We start from the raw sequence: 23,082 nt of genomic DNA on the forward strand, positions 1-23,082 counted from the left end.
ACTTGTGAAGGAAGGCCAAAATATTTGGATTGGGAGATGATGGAGGTGGGTGATGGGGAGGAGGGGTGGTGTTGAATCTCTGCATTAAGATGGATGATACATAAGATACTCCTGAATTCTTTCAAAATGAGTTGTATCACTTTTCTTTAATGGCTTTGATCAAAACTTTGAAAAACTTGTGAAATCAATTGTAGGAATTGCAATTTCCTCTGTTGGATGCTATGTGAAGTGCCAATTTGGCAAAGGTATAAACAGATTCTAATAGAAATTTCAGCTTGAAAAGCAAAGCTCAACCTCTTCATAGTTCTATTTAATGGTTAGAACCTGAATAGATATTTTTATAAAGAAAAACTGCTATGATTTTGCTTCACTTTGCTCTTTATTTCCTTGTTCTCCAGTTTTCAAACAGTGATGTCTGGTATAACATTATTTTTGACAATTTAATTTTCTTTCAATTTGTAACATGTCAATATTGTTTCGTTTTGCAGTTATGTGTGTACTTCAATTGTCACAATAATCACATGGATGATTATTTTTAAAAAGCTTCTCCAAATCCAGTCGTGGAGCAGTTTAACAGGCCAACTTATTAAAGCTCTTAAATCTCATCAAATAAGGCATTACAACTGAACAACTAATTGTTGTGCATCTAACTGCCCCCGCAGTGTTTTAGAAGTGGGGGAAAAGTACTTACTTTCGACAAATTTTCAATTTTTTAATGACAAAGCTTTCATGAAAATAGTGGCATTAAGATGTGGAAGATGGATTAAAACGATGTATGATTATAAAGCCCTGGATTATGTTTTGCTGCCTCCTGTGTTTGTTTACTCATCAGATCAGTCATGCAGTTACTAAGAGTGACATGGCAACATTAGGCGGTATGTGTACACACTTGGAGGTCTCACATGATTAACAGATTGAGAGCTGGCGTACTGCTGCTCAGAATGACCATGTGTCAGGAAACCAGGCTGAAAAGGTAATTGAAGTAATCTGTGCAGGATTCTTACACTTCTTCGAATGACCAAACAAGCTTTGCTCAGATAAGATCATTCTATTTCTTTTCAACTCTGACATACAAAGGTAGGATTTTGCATGATGCTTGCTGTGCATTTTTTTTTGCCAGAAGACCTCACTTCTCTATATACACAGCATTTATTACCAGCTTGATAGAAGTTCAAGGTAATTGGTGTAAATGTACTTCAGTTACTCTCTTATCCCCAGTTGTACATGATGTGTTAAACTGTACCTTTTTAATGTTGCCTTCCTCTGGTGGTATTATGTTGCTCATTGTACAAGTCAGCAACAAGGCAGTAGCAATCATTGCGCCAGCTGTCCTTGTAACCCCTTCCTTTGCCAATGTCAATTTAAACAGAAACAGGCAGAGGTTTTGTCCTATGTATAAGATATACTGAAAGTGAGAGACCAGCTATGTGTTCTAGACATAGTAGGAACAGATGAAATATTGAAAATTTTGTGCACATACTATATGTAGAGATTGAACTCCAGTAATGAATGACAATAAGATCGTAGATATTGTTTCTTTTACAAATTATGGTAGTCACAGAAGTCTTAGAGTTATTGATTTATTTTCATTGAACATTGGTTGCTACACTATATGTTTCTATTAATAAGTCACAGTTATCATGGTCAATGTTGCAATATTATCATACTTATGTTAATGGACTAATGATGCAGTGACCTAGGTTATTAATCTGGAAACACAAGCTCAAAAGACACCATGGCAGCTGGGGAATAAAGCTAATATTCGTAATAGTGACCATAGAACTATTAACTTGTTGTAAATCTGTCTTCTCCAGTCTGTGATTCTAGACTCTAGGCAAGGTGATTAACTCTTAACAATGAAATTGTGTAATAACTCATTCAATGATATTCAAAATGGCAGTACACCACCATCTTCCAAAGAGTATTTATGGGAGAATATTAAATTCTGTCCTAGAATTATTCTTTAAGCTCATGAAAGAATTACAAAACAAAAACCATACAAAGCAGTTTAACAAGGACATCAGGGTATTATGATTCCAGTGTCAAATTTGATCAAATGGAACTTTCTATTCACCTTTATCTTGTGAATCCGTGTAAATTATAAACTATTATTTAAATTTAGAGGAAACACAGGGCTAATTACACTGTTTACAAAGCAGTAAAAGACTATTATCTAACTGAAAAAATGTTTACCAAATAAACAAAATGAACAGGATTAATATTGATAGTGTGCATTTAACACTGACAAGTTTACTGACACATTGATTGGAGAAGGCTCTGGGTTTTCTGAGATTCACAGGAGGGTGGTAAAATTGACGGAATAGGTTGGAAGCTGCTTTGAGGAAAGAGCTAAGTTTTCCCTACACTTTTACTCAAAATTGAAATTTTACTCACTACTTCCGCTCAATCAGTTATCGCTAGTCTGTTTGCCATGAAGTCAATGGCAACTATAAAACATAGTGGGGAAAGAGAAAGTGAATATAAGAATAACAGCAAACTCCTAACCAAGGAGATTGAAATGTTTTATAAGTTCTTGAAAAACAAAAAGCTTTTTACATATTAATTGAAAAAATGAACTAAACACAACAGCTGTCAGCACAATCTCGGGCAAGTTATTTATGATTTGTCCATTCATTGGTAGTTAAGAATTCGAATTAGAATTCCTATATTGTGGAAACAGGCCCTTTGGCCCAACAAGTCCACATTGCCCCTCTGACGCCCAGACCCATTACCCTACATCTCCCCCGACTAATGCATCTAACCTACATATCCCTGAACTCTATGGGCGATTTAGCTTGGCCAATTCACATAACCTGCACATCTTTGGATTGTGGGAGAAAACCAGAGCGCCTGGAGGTTAATTTTGCAGCAGAAGCATCAACTAATGTTCTACAACTGTGGTAACATTTCATGGCCAGCAGAGGATGCAAAATAGTTTGCAAGTTATTCTACCAGCAAAGAGAAACAGCAACATCACTAGTTAGACATATCTCAACCAATCTATTATTTGTAAAAGTGTTCTCCCTAGCCTGCAATTTTGGTCATCACCTTTTAGGTGTGTCACATTTATGAGACTTTTGCACATGATTTTTCTCAAGTCTGTTTTCCTAACACAACAGGTAGAGAATATACTAAATGCAAAGTGGAAAAATAAGTGGAACTATCAATCACAAAGTTCAAAAGCGATCTCAAATGGACAGTCACCAATCAGCAGACAATAGCAAAAAGCTGGGATAGCCCCAGTGAAACTATGCTATATGGATCCTGAAAATTCCTCTCCATCTTTTTTTTCTCTCTCTTTCATTACACTGAGGACCCATCATTGGAAATCAATGCTGGAACTTTTAGTTTCATTGGAGGAATAAAATCAGCTTTCTTGGATCAGCAGTTTATTGTATAAAACACCTGAGTCTTCCATTTGAACTATAAGGAAAATTAGAATAGGCTGGGATACTTTCTCTCGAGCGTCGGAGGCTGAGGGGTGACCTTATAGAGGTTTATAAAATATTGAGGAGCATGGAAAGTCTTTTCCCTGGGGTGGGGGAGTCCAGAACTAGAGGGCATAGGTTTAGGGTGAGAGGGGAAAGATACAAAAGGGACCTAAGTGGCAACTTTTTCACACAGAGGGTGGTACACGAATGGAATGAGTTACCATTGGAAGTGGTGGGGGCTGGTAAAATTGCAACATTTAAAGAGCGTCTGGATGGGTATATGAATAGGAAGGGTTTAGAAAGGTATGGGCCAAATGTTCGCAAATGGGACTAGATTAGGTTTGGAAATCTGGTCAGCATGGATGAACTAGACAGAAGGGTCTGTTTCTGTGTTGTACATCTCTATGACTCTATGCCTCAGTGCAACACTCCTTCATGATTGCATGAGTGTAACCTTGCTTATCTATTTCAGTCTCTAGAATGGGGGTGGGCATGCACAAACCTCTGACACAGAGACACACTTTGCCCACTGAGCTCAACACCCACTTCTTCCCTGTCATACCCATACAATCATAGTTTCCAAAAGAGCCTTTCATGTGAAACCTCCAGGTTTTAACATTAAGCAGCTTCTCTTTCAATTTGGTATGCCACCACTTCAAAGGTTTGCTTAGGTGAAATCTGCTTTTCGGAAACCATGTTTTCTTTATTTATTAAATTATTTTCATTTGGATTCTGAAATAATTCTTTTTCTAGGATTGTCAATTTTTCTTTTCCCATTTTCCATTTTGTGTGCTCATGCGAAGGTGGCAATTTTCAGTTCTGACCTTTTTGCAACTGAAAAATCACAAAGAAACTAATTGCCTCCTACAAATAATCCATATGTATTTGACACATTCTATTCATTGTCAGGCTTCTTCAATCCTGCTGTTTGTATTTGAGCATAAAACTTCTCGGGGGAGGGGAAAATTGAGCATTTCTGCAATACTTTTACAGTTACCTAGTTACTTGTAACTACAACATTGGGCCAATGGCCTCCCAATCACTTAAACTGTGTTCGAATTCCCACCTCCATTGACAGTCACATCATAGCTTTTTTGCAACTGAATGTCAGCAGCTTTTGTTCAGGGATAAGTGGGAGGGGTTTTGATGTCAACAAGGGGGAAGATGTTAACACAAGGTTGTCACCCATTGAGTATAAATACATGAAGAATAGGAAACACAATCTTCTGACAGAGAACAAGGGCAGTATCAATGTCACAGTTTTGGTTGGCTGGTCTACGTTCCTCAAGGTCCCAGTGCATCATTTGAAAACCATTCGATGTTTTTCTTTTCACTTGGTGTTCTGATTTAGTGCATATAAATTTGTTCAGTTTGTTCCCATTGGAAGGTGGTGGGGGTGGGGGGTGGGGGCTGCGGGGCGGGGAAGGAGGAGCACTTTAAAGGAAACAGAACACAACAAAATGTTCATAGAATTCCAACAATGTGGAAGCAAACCATTTGGCTTATTGAGCTCACACCAATCCTTCGAGTAGCATCCCACCCACACCCAACCGTCTTGCCTATCCCTGTAACCTTGCATTTTCCATGACCAATTCACCTAACCTACCTATCCCTGGGCACTATGGGCAATTTAGTATGGACAGTGCACCTAACCTGCACATCTTCGAACTGAAAGGGGAGACCAAAGCACCCGGAGTAAACCCACGCAGACACGGAGAGAATGTGCCAACTTCATACAGTCACCCAAGGGTGGGATTAATTGTGTTAGTGAATTCCACAAAAATACAGAAAGGTAAACAATTTGAGCACCTTGACTTTAACATTCTGAAACATCAATGCTGTTTCTCTTTGCACAGATTTGTTGAGAATATTAAATGCTTTCTATTTTTATTTCGAGCAGCAACAGATTTGGCTTTAGCTCTTGTGAAGCCACGTGCTCACTCCAGGGAATCTGTTACTCATTTTTGTGTGTAAGTCATAGCTTCAAGTGGTCCATCTAAATTGCAGAATTAATCTTGGACAGCTTATACCTCATTGAGTGCTGAATTCCAATCAGACAGGATTGAAACTGGACCTTCTTGGACCTTAGGTATCATCCTATCCCACTCAGTGCAGGCCCCGCGGTGGGCAGCAATCACAGCACCAGGGACTCAGGTTCAATTCCACCTTCGGTTGACTGTCAGCGTGGAGTTTGTACATTTTTCCAGTGTCTGTATGGACCTCCTCTGGGTGTCCTGGTTTCCTGCCACAGTCCAACGATGTGTAGGTTAGGTGGATTGGTCATACTGAATCAGTCAACTGTATACAGGGATGTGCAGGCTAGGTGGATTAGCCAAGGGAAATGCAAGGTTATAGGGATAGGGTAGGGGAGTGGGTCTGGATAGGATGCTCTTCAAAGGGTTAGTGTGGATTCACTGGGCCGAACGGCCTACTTCCACACTATAGGGATTCTGGCTTATTGGGAGCACCTTTGCATCTACATCAGAAGTATACAGATTCATTTTCATGTCAGTAATTTGGGTTAGCTGTGTGGCGAAATTTGCTCTATCTCTCCTGTAATTTTAGACGAATGTCACATCTGTAAATTGGGTGGATGTTAAGATCTATTCAGTCTACCCTCTCTTATATGTGACAGGGTTTTCTATTATAAGCAAAATCATCTGAAGAAACTAATTATGCAACAGGGTTAGGGTCAACGAGGTAAAAACAATGACTGCAGATGCTGGAAACCAGATTCTGGATTAGTGGTGCTGGAAGAGGAAGAACGCTTCTGGAGGAAGAACGCCTCATCTTCCGCCTCGGAACACTTCAACCCCAGGGCATCAATGTGGACTTCAACAGCTTCCTCATTTCTCCTTCCCCCACCTCACCCTAGTTCTAAACTTCCAGCTCAGTAACTGTCCCCTTGACTTGTCCGGCCTTGTCCTACCTGCCTATCTTCTTTTCCACCTATCCACTCCACCCTCTCCTCCTTGACCTATCACCTTCATCCCCTCCCCCACTCCCCCATTGTACTCTATGCTACTTTCTCCCCACCCCCACCCTCCTCTACCTTATCTCTTCACGCTTCAGGCTCACTGCCTTTATTCCTGATGAAGGGCTTTTGCCCAAAACGTCAATTTCGAAGCTACGTGGATGCTGCCTGAACTGCTGTGCTCTTCCAGCACCACTAATCCAGAACAGGGTTAGGGTTATATAGTACATAATGAAAGGAAGTAATCATGTTGTTCACTCTCTTTCAGTCCCATCACGAAGGTGGATAAACACCACTTCCCCATTGTGTAAACCACCTGCAACATCCATCAAGCCAGTAGCAGATGTACAATTGTTTACCACAGAAAGACGCCAAATAGACAATGGTCCTGCAGTACACTCGCTCAGTCTTAAGGAAGATTTTCAACAGTGTTTTATTCTGGTGGAGATATATGTTGGTGGTACTGACTTTCTTTACTCTTGAAATTTTCAGCACGCAATATTGTCACAAAATATTTCAGTAAAATAAATTCGATGTCTCTGCTGAACTAGCTTAGTTATTTGTTTATCTCAAGCTGATAACGTATCAACATTTGTGTGAAGAATGCTATATTACAAAATGTGCATATACTATTGAAATGTAAATATAAATATTTTTGATTAAATAGCAGTTTGGAAATAGTGAATGTCTAACCATTATTTGAGCTAAATTGAATGTCACCCAGGAATCTGTGCTGGAACCTTTGCTTTTACTATATCTGTTGGTGACTTTGAAAAAAGAATAGAGAACTTTCTCACTACATTTGCTGATAGTACCTAGTTAGCTTTGACAGTAAAGGTGACGAAAATTGCCAAAGGAGCAGAAAATTGCAAAGAGGAACAGAAACTTGTGAAACAAGGTTGATGATTAAGTGAGTGGGCGAAACTGTAGCAGAGGGAGTTCCATCAGGGAAAATGCAATGTCATCCATTTTCCATCTAAGGAAGTTAGATCAGTGCATTTTCTGAATGGTCAGAAGCCAGGAACCATGAAGGAGCAGAGAGATGTCGAGGTCCGTGTATAGAAATCATTGAAACTTTATGAGCTGCTAAGCAAAACGTAAAGGTTCAAAAAATGTCCTTTATATTAAGAAGACAAAGAGAAAGAGTTGAAATTTATGTCATACCTGTACAGCACTTTAGTTAGCTCCATCTTGAATGCTGTGATCAGCATTCAATAATGCACCTTAGAAAGGATATATTCCTTAGAGCAGATATAATGTGTGATACAGCAACAGATTGCAAAGACTGAGGTTTCATTCCCTTGAATTTATAACAATAAAGTGTGATCTAATTGAAACATTAGTAGTTGACATTTAGTTGCTGTTTCCATGGTAGGGGAGTGCAGAGTGAGGAGGAATAGCCCCATGATTAGTATCAAATTGTTCAGGGGTAAAATGAAAAAAACTGAGGGAGATTGATTTGCTGTTAGGTCAGGGTATTATATAGTGGAACCAAAGCTGGCAGATGGAGTTAGTTCATAGACCAGCCATGATCTGATTGAACAGTAGAACAAACTTGAGGGGCGGAATAGCAAGTCCTGTTCCGATGTTTCCTTGAATGTATTAAACGATTAATTCTCTTCTACTATCCTCACAGCCCAAACTGCACTCGACTAGATTTAAAATTGAACCTTTCTCCTACGTGACAAAAGCAGTAAGTCTTAATTTTCCTTAATAAAGCATATTAAATTAAGTGAATAATTGTGTTAAACATTTTACATTTTATAATTTCTGGTTAGATTGTATTGTAATGTAATGGTGAAGGAGGTGAAAACTTCTCATTGTGGTTGTGATGTGAATGATTGAGGAACAAAACCATCAAGTGTATTTGTTAAATTTGAGCTCCCTGTTAGAGAGGAGTCCATGAGAATGTAAACCAAGGTGCAATGTGCAGTTGCTGGAGGCTCTTAGTTGAAACATCTCAACATTGCTGTTGTGCAAACTCCTTCAATGGTAATGTGTGTGGATGTATCGAATGTCGTTATAATGTGCTGTTCTGTATCAAACAAAACAGATGGCAGTCTGAAGTGGAAGAAAGCTAATGGTACCTGTGAATTGACAGCTCAACAGCAGTCAGGAGAAGGATGAATAAACTGAGTTGAACATCTGAAGTGATCAATAGGGGTAATTTAAATGTGGGGCTGGGGTTGGGGCGGGCAATAAAATCAAAGATAGGAAGACATATCAATGAAGAACATAGGGAAAAGGATCTGAAGTAGGCTTTGGGTCTTCCGCCTCAGAACACTTCAACCCCAGGGCATCAATGTGGACTTCAACAGCTTCCTCATTTCCCCTTCCCCCACCTCATCCTAGTTTCAAACTTCCAGCTCAGCACTGTCTCCTTGACTTGTCCGGACTTGTCCGACCTGCCTATCTCCTTTTCCACCTATCCACTCCACCCTCTCCTCCTTGACCTATCACCTTTATCTCCTCCCCCACTCACCCATTGTACTCTATGCTACTCTCTCCCCACCCCCACCCTCCTCTAGCTTATCTCTCCACGCTTCAGGCTCACTGCCTTTATTCCTGATGAAGGGCTTTTGCCCGAAATGTCAATTTCGCTGCTCGTTGGATGCTGCCTGAACTGCGTGCTCTTCCAGCACCACAAATCCAGTATTTGGTTTCCAGCATCTGCAGTCATTGTTTTTACCTTTGGGTCTTTCAAACCTCCTCACCAGACGGTGAGACTATGGCTAATCTTCAACCTCAACTTGACTCCCCACTGAAACCCCTAAGTTCATTAATTCCCTTTGAACCCATGTTGAGTTTACTTATTAACCTCTTAAATTTATTTGAAAAATATTAATGTAAACTGGACAGTTTTTGCTAACGAAGCAGATGAAAGGTTATTGGAGATATGCAGGAATGTAGAGTTGAGGATAAAATCAGGTCAGCCATGGATCTTAATGAAATGCAGAACAGTTTCGATGCCAAATTGTCTATTTTTGTTCACTGTTTGTCCATTGGAGCACTTGGTCCATGAGTTGGGTCACGCCATTGTACAGGTAACTACCAGGTTTCTAGGCAAAAGATCTAAACGTCTAACACCAACCTACACTTAACAATAGAAAAAAAATATATTAGTCATTTCTTAAATATTGTACAAATAGTTATATACATGGTAAAGTGGAGTCTGCACGCAGTGGTGATCAAACGATTTACAAGTTATTTTATACGTGATAAATTACATGAGGATGTATCAGGGTAGAGTCAATGTATGAATGGGGCTTACTGTGCTGAGGGAAGCTTCCTGCCTCATTGGGAGGGTTGCCCTAACCAGGGCTTTGTTCTTCCATGATATCTTGGCTGGAATGCTGGACTGAATGCTTCATAAAGGGACCGGCTCATTCATGGGCTCTGGGCTAGAACACTACACTGGATCCTCTCTCGGGTAGTCTACTTTTATCCACCCCTTTTATTTCAGGCCTGCTGTACACTGAGACCTTTCTCTCCCAGTCGGGATGGGTAGGAACAGCTGTGAGCCAGCTTCTGAGGTCAATGCCTCAAAAGAGACAGGCTCAGAGATAGGCCTCGATCAGTGACTGGGACTTATCCGGGATCAGAAATGGGATCAGTGACTGGGACTTACTCAGAATCAGGAACAGTGACTGGGACTAGCACTAATCAACAGGGAGCTACAGGGTAAAGATCGGGATCTGCTTCTTCCAATCCCGCTAAAAGTAGGTAGAACCGATGGCCATTGCCCTGGATTCTTTGGGTTGTCTCACTGCAGTGGTCTCTGGGTCTGGTCAGCCTGATGATGCTCATCACGAGGCACAAGGAGCTGGAGATGCTGTGCAGCTCAGCTGCTGGTCGAAAGTGCTGTTGAAGAAGATTCAGAAAGCAGAATGAGGTGATGATGTTCCAGGTTGTCCCTTTAATCTTTCTCTATATGCCTTTCTCAAAGGTATGGTTGCCTGTGTTCAGTACGAACATCAGGCAGAGACAGGACGATCCATTCAGGTGATCACTTTCCATATTTGGAGGACATAGAACAAGGCTTTGAACCTTCAACTGTCAAGTGCTATCCTTGTCACGTTGTGCCTCTGAACTGGGTGCCACCCATCTGTGTGACATTCTTATAACAAAGCAGGTCCAGTGGAGATGAAGACAATGATTCATTCTGAAACACAGTTAAGGGATAAACTAAAAAGGAAAATCAAAGAATCATAATTTGACTGTTTGATAACCATTTCAACAAGAATGCCAGCCTTCATTAAATCCTTGGACAGTGGGTCAAATGATAGACACTTTGGACTGGATATCTTTCTTGAGTTTCAAAGTCACCAGCCAATGGAAACAGCCTCAGCAGATTTGCAGAATTATTCACCCACTTACCATAGAATTCCTACAGTATTGAAACAGGTCACGTGGCTAACAAATCCACACTGACCCTCTGAAGAGCACCCCATCCAGACTCATCCCCTTATCCTATCCCTGTAACCTTGCATTCCCCAAGGCTAATGCACATAATCTACACATCCCTGAACACTATGGTTAACTTAGCATGGCCAATTGATCTAACCTGCACCTAGGGCGGCATGGTGGCTCAGTGGTTAGCACTGTTGCCTCACTGGGCCAGAGACCCAGGTTCGATTCCAGCCTTGGGCAACTGTCAGTGTGGAGTTTGCACATTCTCCCCCGTGCCTGAGTGGGTTTCCTCCCACAATCCACAGGTCAGGTGAATTGGCCGTGCTAAATTGCCCATAGTGTTAGATGCATTAGTCAGAGGGAGATGGATCTGGGTGGGTTGCTCTTCGGAGGGTCGGTGTGGACTTGTTGGGCCAAAGGGTGTATTCCCATATTGTAGGGAATCTAATCTAATCTTTGGACTGTGGGAGGAAACTAGAGCACCTGGCAGAAACCCATGCAGACACTGGAAGAATGTGCAAACTCCACACAGACAGCCACCTAAGGCTGGAATTGAACCTGGATCCCTGGTGCTGTGAGGCAGCAGTGCTAACCACTGAGTTACAATGCCACCCATCTACTTCTTATAGACTGAGCTCCTCCTCTCAGAGCATTCAACAAATCAATAATTGGAATAAAACTAGTGACAGAGAGCAAAACAAGAGCAGCATAATCCGAACATTTCGCAATACAAAACTGCCTGCTGCTCAAAACTCAATCAGAACCAGTTCTTTGATTTCTCTTTGTTTTTCAAATGTCTCTGTGGTTTGCAGGCCAGCATTGGTTCTCCCTTGATTTGCCAATTCATCATCCAACCAGCTGTTTATCTCTGAGAACAACAATATCTTGGTGCCGAATCATTGGCGGTATCCTTACAGCAGCAATTAACCTGCATTATCTTTCCAGGCCAGTTTCTGTAGTAAACACCTAACATTATTCTATCCTTTTAAAAATAAGTAGCTGTTCAGTATTCAATTCTCAACTCACAGTTTCAAACCAAAAAATAGGGAAAACTAAAAGAAGAATTGTGATAGTTTCAAAAATCAATTCATACAGTAGACTTTGTTTTAAATTGTGAATACTGGCGTTAATTGAAATAAAGAATTTCTCTGTTTCTCAAACAATTAAATAAGGTGGTCTGATGAGCTTTTTTCCTGGTAATACATTTATGCAGGAAAGCTACACAGATAAAAATGTATCTTGGTGTTGACAAGATGCTGCAATTACTTAAATAGAAGAGGTGTTCTCATAAGGTGTAGGACCTGCACATTTTCTCAATGCTTGGTAAAAACACAGCTACTAACATTGAAAAGCACTGTTCACTGAGTAAAATATGTCACTGTTTGTATTTGCCACAAAGATAAATATTCCTGGATGGGTGACTCTGATGACCTAACAATTTAAAGAGTGCACTATTACAAAACAACACAATAAATTGTTTAAAACAATAAAGGTTAAGTGTTGGATATTGAAAACAAAGAACAGAGATTTTTTTAACTATATAGAGAATTGTCAGACTGGGGGACCACTTTCAGGGCTAATAGTTGAGACAGAAATTGTGTTCACAGTCTGAATGAGATTATACGGTTGTTGAAGGAAAAGATGATATAGGCCAGGTAAATGTGATTGGAAGTGTTTCTTCATGCAGAAGGTAAACATCAGTATAGACAGCTTGACTTGAATGGTATGATTCTTTGTTCTAATTTCTATGTTTGAAGTAATTAATTCTGAACTCTGTGATTCAATCAGTCATCATGCCAGACTTTTATGACATGCATCACATCAACAATTTGAATCAATTCATCCCAAGTCTGAAACAGAATGACAGGTTGAACAAAGGCAGAATTGCCAATCCAGTTTCTCTATTATTCTCCATGTACAATACTTTCTAAGAACACATACTCTGTCAGGTCTTTGCTAATTATATTTACCCTTAATATTTATAGTCATGAGATTTGTCACATTATTTTGTCCATCATAGTTCAATTGAACCATATGTAAATAGTTGCTATATCCTGCATATTTTCTGCTCTGTGTTTAATATTTTTTATATTTCTGATTATGGTGTGAAACATTGTACAAAGTTAGTCTGGTAGTCATGGTGCCATTTTTGGGGTCCTTGAATCTTACAAGAACTGATTCCTGATATTTTGCAGCTTTCAGATTGTAGGGGTAAAGATTAAATTCTGGCAATTGCTAAGAACTGGTTGAAAGAGGAAATGGCTCCAAATAATCAAAATACCTGCATCACAGGTAGACAGGGTGGTTAAGAAAATGTTTAGCATGCTAATCTTCTGCTCATGGAACATCATGTTGAGGTTGTAAAGGACATTGGTGAGGCCACTTTTGGAGTACTGTGTACAGTTCTGATATAAAGGATATTTTAAAACTGGAGAGAGTTCAGAAAAGACTTACCAAGCTAATGCCAGGACTGGAGTGTTTGAGTAATAAGGAGAGGCTGGATAGGCTGGGACCTGTTTCACTGGAAGTTAGGAGGTTGAGGTATGACCTTACAGAGGTTTATAAAATCATGAGGCGCATAGATCAGGTGATCTGCAATGACCTTTTTATCGAGAGTAGGGTGTTCAAAACAAGGGGGCTTATTTTTAAGGTGAAAGGAGAAAGTTTAAAAGGGATTCGAGGGGCAACTTTTTCAAACAGAAGCTAGTTTTTTTTTCCTTTGTTCTGTCACAGGATGAGGGCCTTGCTGGCTAGGCCAGCATTTATTGCCCATCTCGAATTGCCCAGAGGGCAGTTGAGAGTCAACCACATTGCTGCGGGTCTGCAGTCAGACCTGGAAAGGATGGCAGACTTCCTTCCCTAAAGGACATTAGTGAACCAGATGGGTTTTTCCTGACAACTGGCCATGGATTTGTAGTAGTCATTAGATTCTTAATTCCAGGTATTTTTTGAATTACAATTCCATCTTCTGCCATGGTGGGGTTTTAACCCAGGTCCCCAGAACATTACCTGGGTCTCTGGATTAACAGTCTAGGGGTAATACCACTAGGCCATCACCTTTTTGAATGTGGAATAAACTGCCAAAGTGGTAGATGCAGTTAAAATTACAACATTTAGAAGAAATTTGGACAGATATATGAATAGAAAAGGTTTATAGAATCATGGGAAACTTGGTTGGTATGGACGAGTTGAACTGAAGGGTCTGTTGCCATACTGTATGACTGTATGACTCTGTGACAGTAGGTGGGGGAGGTGGCGTTTTAAATCTGTTAGAGACCTTGTCTATACAATTAGTAGAACCAATAGTGCCAAAAAAAACAAGAACTTATTTCTGAAAAGTCCGATAGGTAATTTAATTGACTTCTGCTGTAGTACATGCAGTCAGCTGAACAAGCATAGAACAAGTTTATAGTTGATTTTAATTTAAACTCGATTATATCATTCACCCCTTGTTTAATAAAATAAAAGGGCATTTAATATCATGACTTTCATCTCAGAGTAATGTAACAAACACCTCCCTGTTGCATATTTCTGCACAATGTTATTTCTGCTCTCTGGTCTAACACAGGCATCCTTTCAAGTAATCAGGCTGGTTTCACATATGAAACATCTGATTTCACATGTCATACATCTGGTTTCACATACCATACACCTGGTTTCACATACCATACACCTGGTTTCACATGTCATACATCTGGATTCACATGACATACATCTGGTTTCACATACCATACACCTGGTTTCACATACCATATACCTGGTTTCACATGTCATACATCTAGTTTCACATGTCTTACATCTGGTTTCACATACCATATATCTACTTCATGTTCAATCTCAAAGCAACGTGCCCTAATAACTTTGAAATGATGAGGAAGTCTTCAAATGTTGATTTTTTTTAACAAACAAAAGCAGGTCTAGCCTTGGGCTACTTTGTTGAAACTAATGTCTAGCAATATATCTATCAGCTTTGGAGAGTAGTCATTAAGTGGAACAGATTTTTCCAATGATGCTGCATTAATGTAATGATAGTATGAGTGAATAGCTGCAGTTTGGGAGGTGAATTGAGAACTCCCTTTTCTTTAAACACAGAACATTTATGGAAGTGATACCTTATAAACAGAATCATCCAAATCAGTACAAGGCTATTTAGTCCCAATTGTAGGGTTAGCAGTGTTGAAGTTGCACATTTATTGCTGCATGATAATGGGGAATGGCCACAATTTGGTGCTCTTCTGTCATTCTACATTGAGGGCCTACATCCTGTGTAAAACTATTAGTCAAAATGTTTACAAGCTATCAAATATTTTCATTGAAACAAACTGTAACTTGAATGAAACTTATTTGAAATGGAATTACATGATTTGTGGGCAGCACAGTGGCACAGTGGTTAGCACTGCTGCCTCACAGCGCCAGAGACCCGGGTTCAATTCACGCCTCAGGCGACTAACTGTGTGGAGTTTGCACGTTCTCCCCGTGTCTGCGTGGGTTTCCTCTGGGTGCTCCGGTTTCCTCCCACAGTCCAAAGATGTGTAGGTCAGGTGAATTGGCCATGCTAAAATTGCCCGTAGTGTTAGGTAAGGGGTAGATGAAGGGGTATGGGTGGGTTGCGCTTCGGCGGGGCGGTGTGGACTTGTTGGGCCGAAGGGCCTGTTTCCACACTGTAAGTAATCTAATCTAATGATTTGAAAAATTAAATGTTCCAGCACCAAGCATGAAATGTTATTGAAAGTTTCATTACAGAATGTACTTCTTGTAAGAATACATTGACTGTGCACTGAATTAGTTCAAGATGGAGGACTGGAAATAAGAGCTGCTCCTTTTATGCGGTATTTTAGGTGCTGGAGGTGATTTCCTCAAATTCCAGGAGCAGCAATCACTGTTTTATATGCTGTTGCATTGTTTTGGAACTTTGAAGGGAAAAGGATCAAAACAATGACACTTTTAAAAAAGAGGAAGACAGACAAAAGGCAGTGACCACATGGTCAGTGAGGAAGAGAGAGAAAGAAACCTACCCTGCTAACTGATACAGCAGTGGATCTGCACACTCACTGACTGTTTGAGTTCATGTATCTCTGGATATCGGAGTGCATCTAGGAAAAATGCACAAACAGTGAAATTCACAGCTGACCTTGGAAGAACATGTTTGGGAGAGCTCACAGCACAGGAACAGATAAGTGCTTAGTTTTTAAGGTGTAACCTTGCTGTGAGTCTGCAGTATTGAGCAGAGTGGAATAGTGTGTTGCCTCCGTGGTGCCAGGACCAAGGGTGTCTCAGACAGGGTGTAGAATGTTCTCAGGGGGGAGAGGGGCCAGCAGGAGACATTGGAACTAATGACATAGGAAGAGAAAAGGATAAGATTCTGAAGGGAGAATATAGAACGTTAGGCAGGAATTTAAAAAGGAATTTAAAAAGGAGGTCCTCGAGGGTAGTAATATCTGGATTACTCCAAGTGCTACAAGCTAGTGAGGGTAGGAATATGAGGATAGAGCAGGTAAATGTGTTGCTGAGGAACTGGCGCAGGGGACAAGGATTCACATTTTTGGATCATTGGAATCTCTTCAGGGGTACAAGAAGGACCGATTGCACCTGAATTGGAAGGGGTCTAATAGACTGGTAGGGAGATTTGCTCAGAATGATTTAAACTAGTAAGGTGGAGGGGTGTGAGCCAGGGAGATAGTAAGGAAAGAGATCAATCTGAGACTGGTACAGTTGGGAAAAGGGGCGAGTCAAACAGTCAGGGCAGGCAGAAACAAAGCAGAGAACAAGGTAGCACTGGTCAATTAAACTGCATTTACTTCAATGCAAGAGGACTAACAGGGAAGGCAGATGAACTCAGGGTATGGTTAGGGACATGGGATTGGGGTATCATAGCAATTACAGCAACATGGCTCAGGGATGGACAGGACCGGCAGCTTAATGTTCCAGGATACAAATGCTACACGAAGAATAGAAAGGGAGGCAAGAGAGGAGGGGAAGTAGCATTTTTGATAAGGGATAGCATTACAGCTGTACTTAGGGAGGATATTCCTGGGAATATATCCGAAAAAGTTTTTTAGGTGGACCTGAGAATTAAGAAAGGGATGATCACCTTATTGGGATTGTCTTATAGACTCCCTAATAGTCAGCGGGAAATTGAGAAACAAATTTGTCAGGAGATTTCAGTTATCTGTAAGAATAATAGCGTGATTATGGTAGGGGATTTTAACTTTCCAAACATGGACTGGGACTGCCATAGCATTAAGGGTTTAAATGGAGAGGAATTTGTTAAGTGTGTACACGAAAATTTTCTGATTCAGTATGTGGATGTACCTAGTAGAGAAGGTGCAAAATTTGACCTACTTATGGGAAATAAGGCAGGGCAGGGGACAGAGGTGTCAGTGGGTGAGCACTTTGGGGCCAGTGACCATAATTCTATTAGTTTTAAAATAGTGATGGAAAAGGATAGACCAGATCTAAAAGTTGAAGTTCTAAATTGGAGGAAGACTACTTTGACGGTATTAGGCAAGAACTTTCAAAAGCTGATTGTGGGCAGATGTTTGCAGGGTAAAGGGATGGCTGGAAAATGGGAATCCTTCAGAAATGAGATAACGAGAGTCTACAGACAGTATATTCCTGCTTGGGTGAAAGGAAAGGCTGGTAGGTGTCAAGAATGCTGGATGACTCAAGAAATTGATGGTTTGGTTAAGAAAAAGAAGGAAGCACATGTCAGGTATAGACAGGAGAGATTGAATGAATCCTTAAAGAAAATAGGAATATACTTAAGAAGGAAATCAGAGGACAAAAGAGGACATGAGATAGCTTTGGCAAATAGAGTTAAGGAGAATCCAAAGGGGTTTTACAAATACATTAAGGACAAAAGGGTAACGATGGAGTGACTAGGGCCCCTCAAAGATCAGCAAGGCAGCCTTTGTGTGGAGCTGCAGGAGGTGGGGAGATATTTTGCATCAATGTTTACTGTAGAGAAGGAAATGGAAGACATGGAATGTGGGGGAATAGATGTTGACGTCTTGAAAAATGTCCATATGACTGAGGAGGAGGTGCTGGATGTCTTGAAATGCATAAAAATGGATGTATGCCCAGGACTTGATCAGGTATAGAATTCTGGGAAGCTCGGAAATGATTGCTGGGCGCTTTGCTGAGATATTTGTATCATCGATAGTCACAGTTGAGGTGCCAGAAGACTGGAGGTTGGCTAATGTGGTGCCACTATGTAAGAAAGGTGGTAAGGAAAGGCCAGGGGACTACAGGCCGGTGAGCCTGACATCAATGGTGGGCAACTTGTTGGAGGGAATCCTGGGGACAGGATTTACATGAATTTGGAACGGTAAGGATTGATTAGGGATAGTCAGCATGTGCATGGGAATTCGTGTCTCATGAACTTGATTGAGTTTTTTGAAGAAGTAACAAAGGGGGTTGACGAGGGCAGAGGGGTAGACATGATCTTTATGGACTTTATGGATTTCAGCAAGGTGTTCGACGAAGTTTCTCATGGGAGACTGGTTAGCAAGATTAGATTTCATGGCATGGACAGGTTGGACCGAAGGATCTGTTCCCGTGCTGTACGTCTCTATGACTCTATGACTCTCTTTGGGTCAGAAAATGTCTGTTTGTCCTTTTGTGTTACAGTTGGCCAAAAACAGGTAATTCAGCTCAATCCTTCTTTCCGACTCTGAACCTTAGCCCCTGAGTTTAATGATGTAATAGCGGCATCAGTGTTCACCACAGGAATTGCCTGTTGAAGAGCAATGATTATTGATCCCATCAAAGCCTGTTCCTCGCAGGTGCTTGGTAATACATAACATGAATATTCCTGAAAAGAGAGACATATTGCCATCAGAACAAGTACAAGAATGTCAAATTTCAAATGATTACAACAATTTATACAACAGGAGAAAAACGGTGCTGACTGATTGGTAAGTTGACAGTGATTGTTCAAAGCATTGCTAAGAAGACAACAATGGGCTTCAAAATAGCTCAAAATGCAAAAAAGCCTCCATGTGTTCTTCTGTTTGTAGAGACTAGGTTCTGGTATGTGAATGTAGATGACTTCTAGCAAATGTAACGAAGCCACATTATGAGCTTCACTGAATATCTTAAATTGATTATCTTACCTTAAAATTAGCTATTGTAGCTGTTATAACCTTCAAAATTATTCAACAAATGCTGCCAAAACACACAGTCCCAACTCTGTGACCACTTGTATTGGAGTTTGCAAGCATGGGCTGGTTGTATACGGTTTATACTTTGCCTGTTACAACTGTGTCATTTGATTAATTCAGCCAATCATTGGGACAGATCTCCCATGCAATTGGCATCATACTAATATTGAAAATCATACATCAATTGTATGGTATTCATGGAAAATAGTGCTCACTTAACACTGTACTTGCTGAATAATCCTTAATGGATCACTGGCTACATTAACAATCAATTTAAGACAAAGACTTAAGCTCATAATGTCACTCATTTATGCATGCAACAAGTGACATGCATTCTTCCTTTCTCTGCCATCAAAAGGAATATAGCCAATCCTTGTACCTTTTATTTTGAATTACCCAGAAGTGTGAGGAACCTAGGGCTCCCCACTGGTTTCTCCATGGAATTGCCTTCGGCAATCTGAGTCAACCTGCTAACGGATCAAAACCATCTTCTCCTGTAATATAGGTTGTTGTGATTTCTTCATAAAATTTGGAATTCTAAAATTTGTCTTGATGAGTGGAAGACAAGAATCTTTGGTGACCTGTCCCTGGTTGCAACTTGTTAGTCTAGTACTATTGGATTCCAAATGCTCCACTGCCTTGAGTTGTAATACCATGCTTGCAAAAATTTTATTCTAAATGTTTATTGCCCTTTGAAAACTTATTTTCCTAAATTCCAGGCAGGTACATCTCTCTGTGTTCAGAGACAGCTCAAAATGGCCACCAAGAAAGATAAAATGAAGTTCTTTCAATAGTTCCCATTATGACTTCTTCAAATAATTTGAACAGGAATGATCATACTGCTTAACTTAAGGAAATCTAAAAGAATAGAAGCAAACTCATTGGTGATTACGTTTGTGCCATTTTGATGAGAAGACGCTATTACATTGCACAATGGATTGCACTAATTAGAAATAGACTAAGCATGGTGATGATTTTTTTATTGAAAGTCAATGTAAAAACTCAGAGTGAAATTGGTCATGCTGAAATTGTAAATACCTGCTTGACACATGTGCAGCGTGTTGAGTTTAGTGTGAGCTGATTGGAAGACAAAGAAATGGATTATTTAATTTCAGGTCTTTTAAATTTATTTAGCTTTCTACAAGTTGTGGACCTAATTTCCCTTGAGCACACCTTGAGAACTGAATGTGCAACTTTACAGAGCCAATAATACTGGAAGTTTTGTTATATTCTCATCACATCTCCCGTCAAATTAGTAGGACAGAAAATATCCCCTTGCCTACATTCACTCATGGAGGTTAAGATAATCATAGCCATGTTGAATTGGAGGGTAAACATTTGCACAGTTAGATCTGTTTAATGTACAAGTTATCCTATTGAAGAAGTCGAACACATATAATTTTAACCATTATCATTTTAGATACAGAGGCTTCAAATACCCTTCACATTGTGCAAATAGAGCTATACATTTATAATATCTCCTGACAGTTATCATGGGTTATGTTTTGTTTTGCCCCACACAACGATATTTCTGCATTAACTGGTTTCAAGTAACCTCACACACAATTCTCATTACAAACTGAAACCAATCTGTGCTCTCATGTAATATTGACTCGAAAGTAAATTGGATAAGTTTAGATTTTCATGAAGAAATGATCATCTTTTATGGACTTGGTTTACCATACTTCTGAACATGTGCATAAGTTATATCGTAAAGAGCAGAAATTGATAATAAATGTGAATTTAACATTAATTATTTCTGAACTCAGTTTTAAATATATATAAATATTTCCCATCTCTTATCAGGCTGTATTCTAATGGACAGAGTTCATTGATTGTTGGCGCATGTTGGTGAAAAGTGAAACCCATTGTTTACATTCTTAACAACTCATCAAATGCTTTGCTTTAAAGGTTGAGTTTAAAGGCCCAGCTCCAAGTGCAGCAACAAGACAACTGCATGAAGATCTCACACTCACTTTGGAATCACAGCAAAAGCAGACAGGTCTGTTTTTTTAAATGAGAAAATTACTAAAAGATACCAATATTCCCCCATTAGCAAAATCAACATTAGGCTTTTTGAGACAACAACATTTCTGCGTTTGTAGAAATTTGGTCACATTAGATTTCATTGCAAAATAATCAGATTCTCACGTTCAGAGTTAAGAAACGTGGAGCCATTGTCAGTTGATCCCATTAAGCTGTAATATTTTAATTAATGATTGTTAAAAGCAACATCTAAAGACAACGTAGAAGATACTGCATTGAATATCCTCGAAGTGAGCAAGAGCCACAGAATTGGAACTTCTTTTGGCCCACATCTTTTTGAATATAACCTCTGAAAGGACAAGTTCAGTGACTTACTAAAAGTCAAGATTTCAAAGCTTTCACGTGTATAAAAGCAAAATATTGCAGATCCTTGCAGTCTGAAATATAAAAAGAAGGAGCTGGAAATATTTAAGAAGTCACATAGCATCTGTGGAGGAAAGAACAAAGTGAAAACTGCTGCCTGACCTACTGAACACTAGTTATATATTCTGCTCATATATACAAAGCCATGTTGCCAATTAATCCCTCACTTCCTTTAAGGTTTGTATGCAGCTTCTGTTTGATGCTTTGGCATGATTGCACTGTGACAATGCAATGTTAAGCTTTAATCATTTTCAATCCTTGAATACTGTTACTTCAAAAAAGAATTTACACTTTTTTTCACATACTTTATTCTGAGAAGTGGGAAAGTCTCATATCTGTCACCATCATATTCAGACTTGGTATGAGTTAGTGATGCAATAGACATGCTTGGACAACATATTAAACCTCAAATTCACAAGCAAAGAACTCTTGTTAACTGGTCACATTTCCTGTAAAGTCAATTGAAAGAGAAAAGCAGCTTGCATACTGAAAGCATTTTTCACATTCTACAGATGTCCCAAAGTGCTTCACAGCTAATGCAGAATGTTTTAGATTAACTTGCTGTTGTAAAGGAGAAAACAGGACCACCAGATTGTACACTGGAAGCTTCCACGGATAACAATTGGTTTTTAGTGCTTTTTAGTTGAAGTTGGCTTGGCCATTGGAAGGAGTAAAAGGTAAAAACAATGACTGCAGATGCTGAGAACCAAATACTGGATTAGTGGTGCTGGAAGAGCACAGCAGTTCAGGCAGCATCCAACGAGCAGTGAAAGATTCCTGATGAAGGGCTTTTGCCCGAAACATCGATTTCGCTGCTCGTTGGATGCTGCCTGAACTGCTGTGCTCTTCCAGCACCACTAATCCAGCATTGGAAGGAGTAACCTAGGGTCCTTAAAATCCACTCTAACAGATGGATAGGATCTTGGTTAAAAATCTTAACAGTAAGATCGCACCTCTGGCTGTGCAGTGCTCCCTCTGTAGCAAGCTTCCGTTTCTGAAGTGGAATTTAATCCTGTAATTTTCTGCTTGGATCAAGTCATTCAGATATGATGAATAAAATTCATGGACGTTGCAAGAATTAACCAGGTACTGAGGTCACAACATTCTTTGGCCAAACCAACCTAAAGGTTCTAAGGGTGACCGGTCCAAAGCCAGTAAATTCTGCACAAATAATTTCAAGCAAATTTTAATGGAAATACATTGTTGGTAAAATGAGCTTCATGCAGTATTTCTTAATCAAGGCCAATGTTGTGTCTTCCATATTCATTCATGGGATGAAGGTGTTGCTAGCAAAGCCACCATTTATTGTGCTTGAGAAGGTGGAGCTGAGGCACTTCCTTGAATAAAATTGAATTATTTGCTTGCTAGGCCACTTCAGAGGTCAACTAAGAGCCACCAACTAGAGTCATATGTCGATCAGGTCAGTTAAGGACAGCAGATTTCAACCCCAAAAACAGAATGAGTGAGGTTTTTTTTGAAAATTTGATAGTTTTCTGATTTACTTTACTCATTTACTTTAAATTCTGTGGCTCTTGTGATGGAATTGTTATTAAGGACCATTTCATTCGAAAAGCAAAATACAGCAAATGTTTGAAATTTGAAATAAAAGCTAAAAGTGTTGAAAGTGCTCAGTAGGTCAGACAGATCTGTGGAGAGAGAAACAGTAAATACTTAAGAGTATTGTACCCTGCATCAT

General features: G+C 39.8%; 1 protein-coding gene across 3 annotated transcripts in view; it reads left to right on the forward strand.

Moving 5' to 3' along the window:
* Positions 1-862: 862 nt before the first annotated feature.
* LOC140453655 (uncharacterized) overlaps positions 863-23,082 on the forward strand; it is a 76,710-nt gene continuing 54,490 nt past the window's right edge. The window contains exons 1-4 of one of the 3 annotated variants that reach the window (XM_072548539.1): positions 863-973; positions 6,674-6,865; positions 8,042-8,098; positions 20,889-20,979. In XM_072548539.1, coding sequence (XP_072404640.1) covers positions 6,788-6,865; positions 8,042-8,098; positions 20,889-20,979 — 226 coding nt within the window. In that variant the 5' untranslated portion in view covers positions 863-973; positions 6,674-6,787. The other 2 variants (XM_072548540.1, XM_072548541.1) reach the window with 2 other exon arrangements.

This window comes from Chiloscyllium punctatum, chromosome 27, assembly GCF_047496795.1.
Source record: "Chiloscyllium punctatum isolate Juve2018m chromosome 27, sChiPun1.3, whole genome shotgun sequence".
Taxonomy (NCBI): domain Eukaryota; kingdom Metazoa; phylum Chordata; class Chondrichthyes; order Orectolobiformes; family Hemiscylliidae; genus Chiloscyllium; species Chiloscyllium punctatum.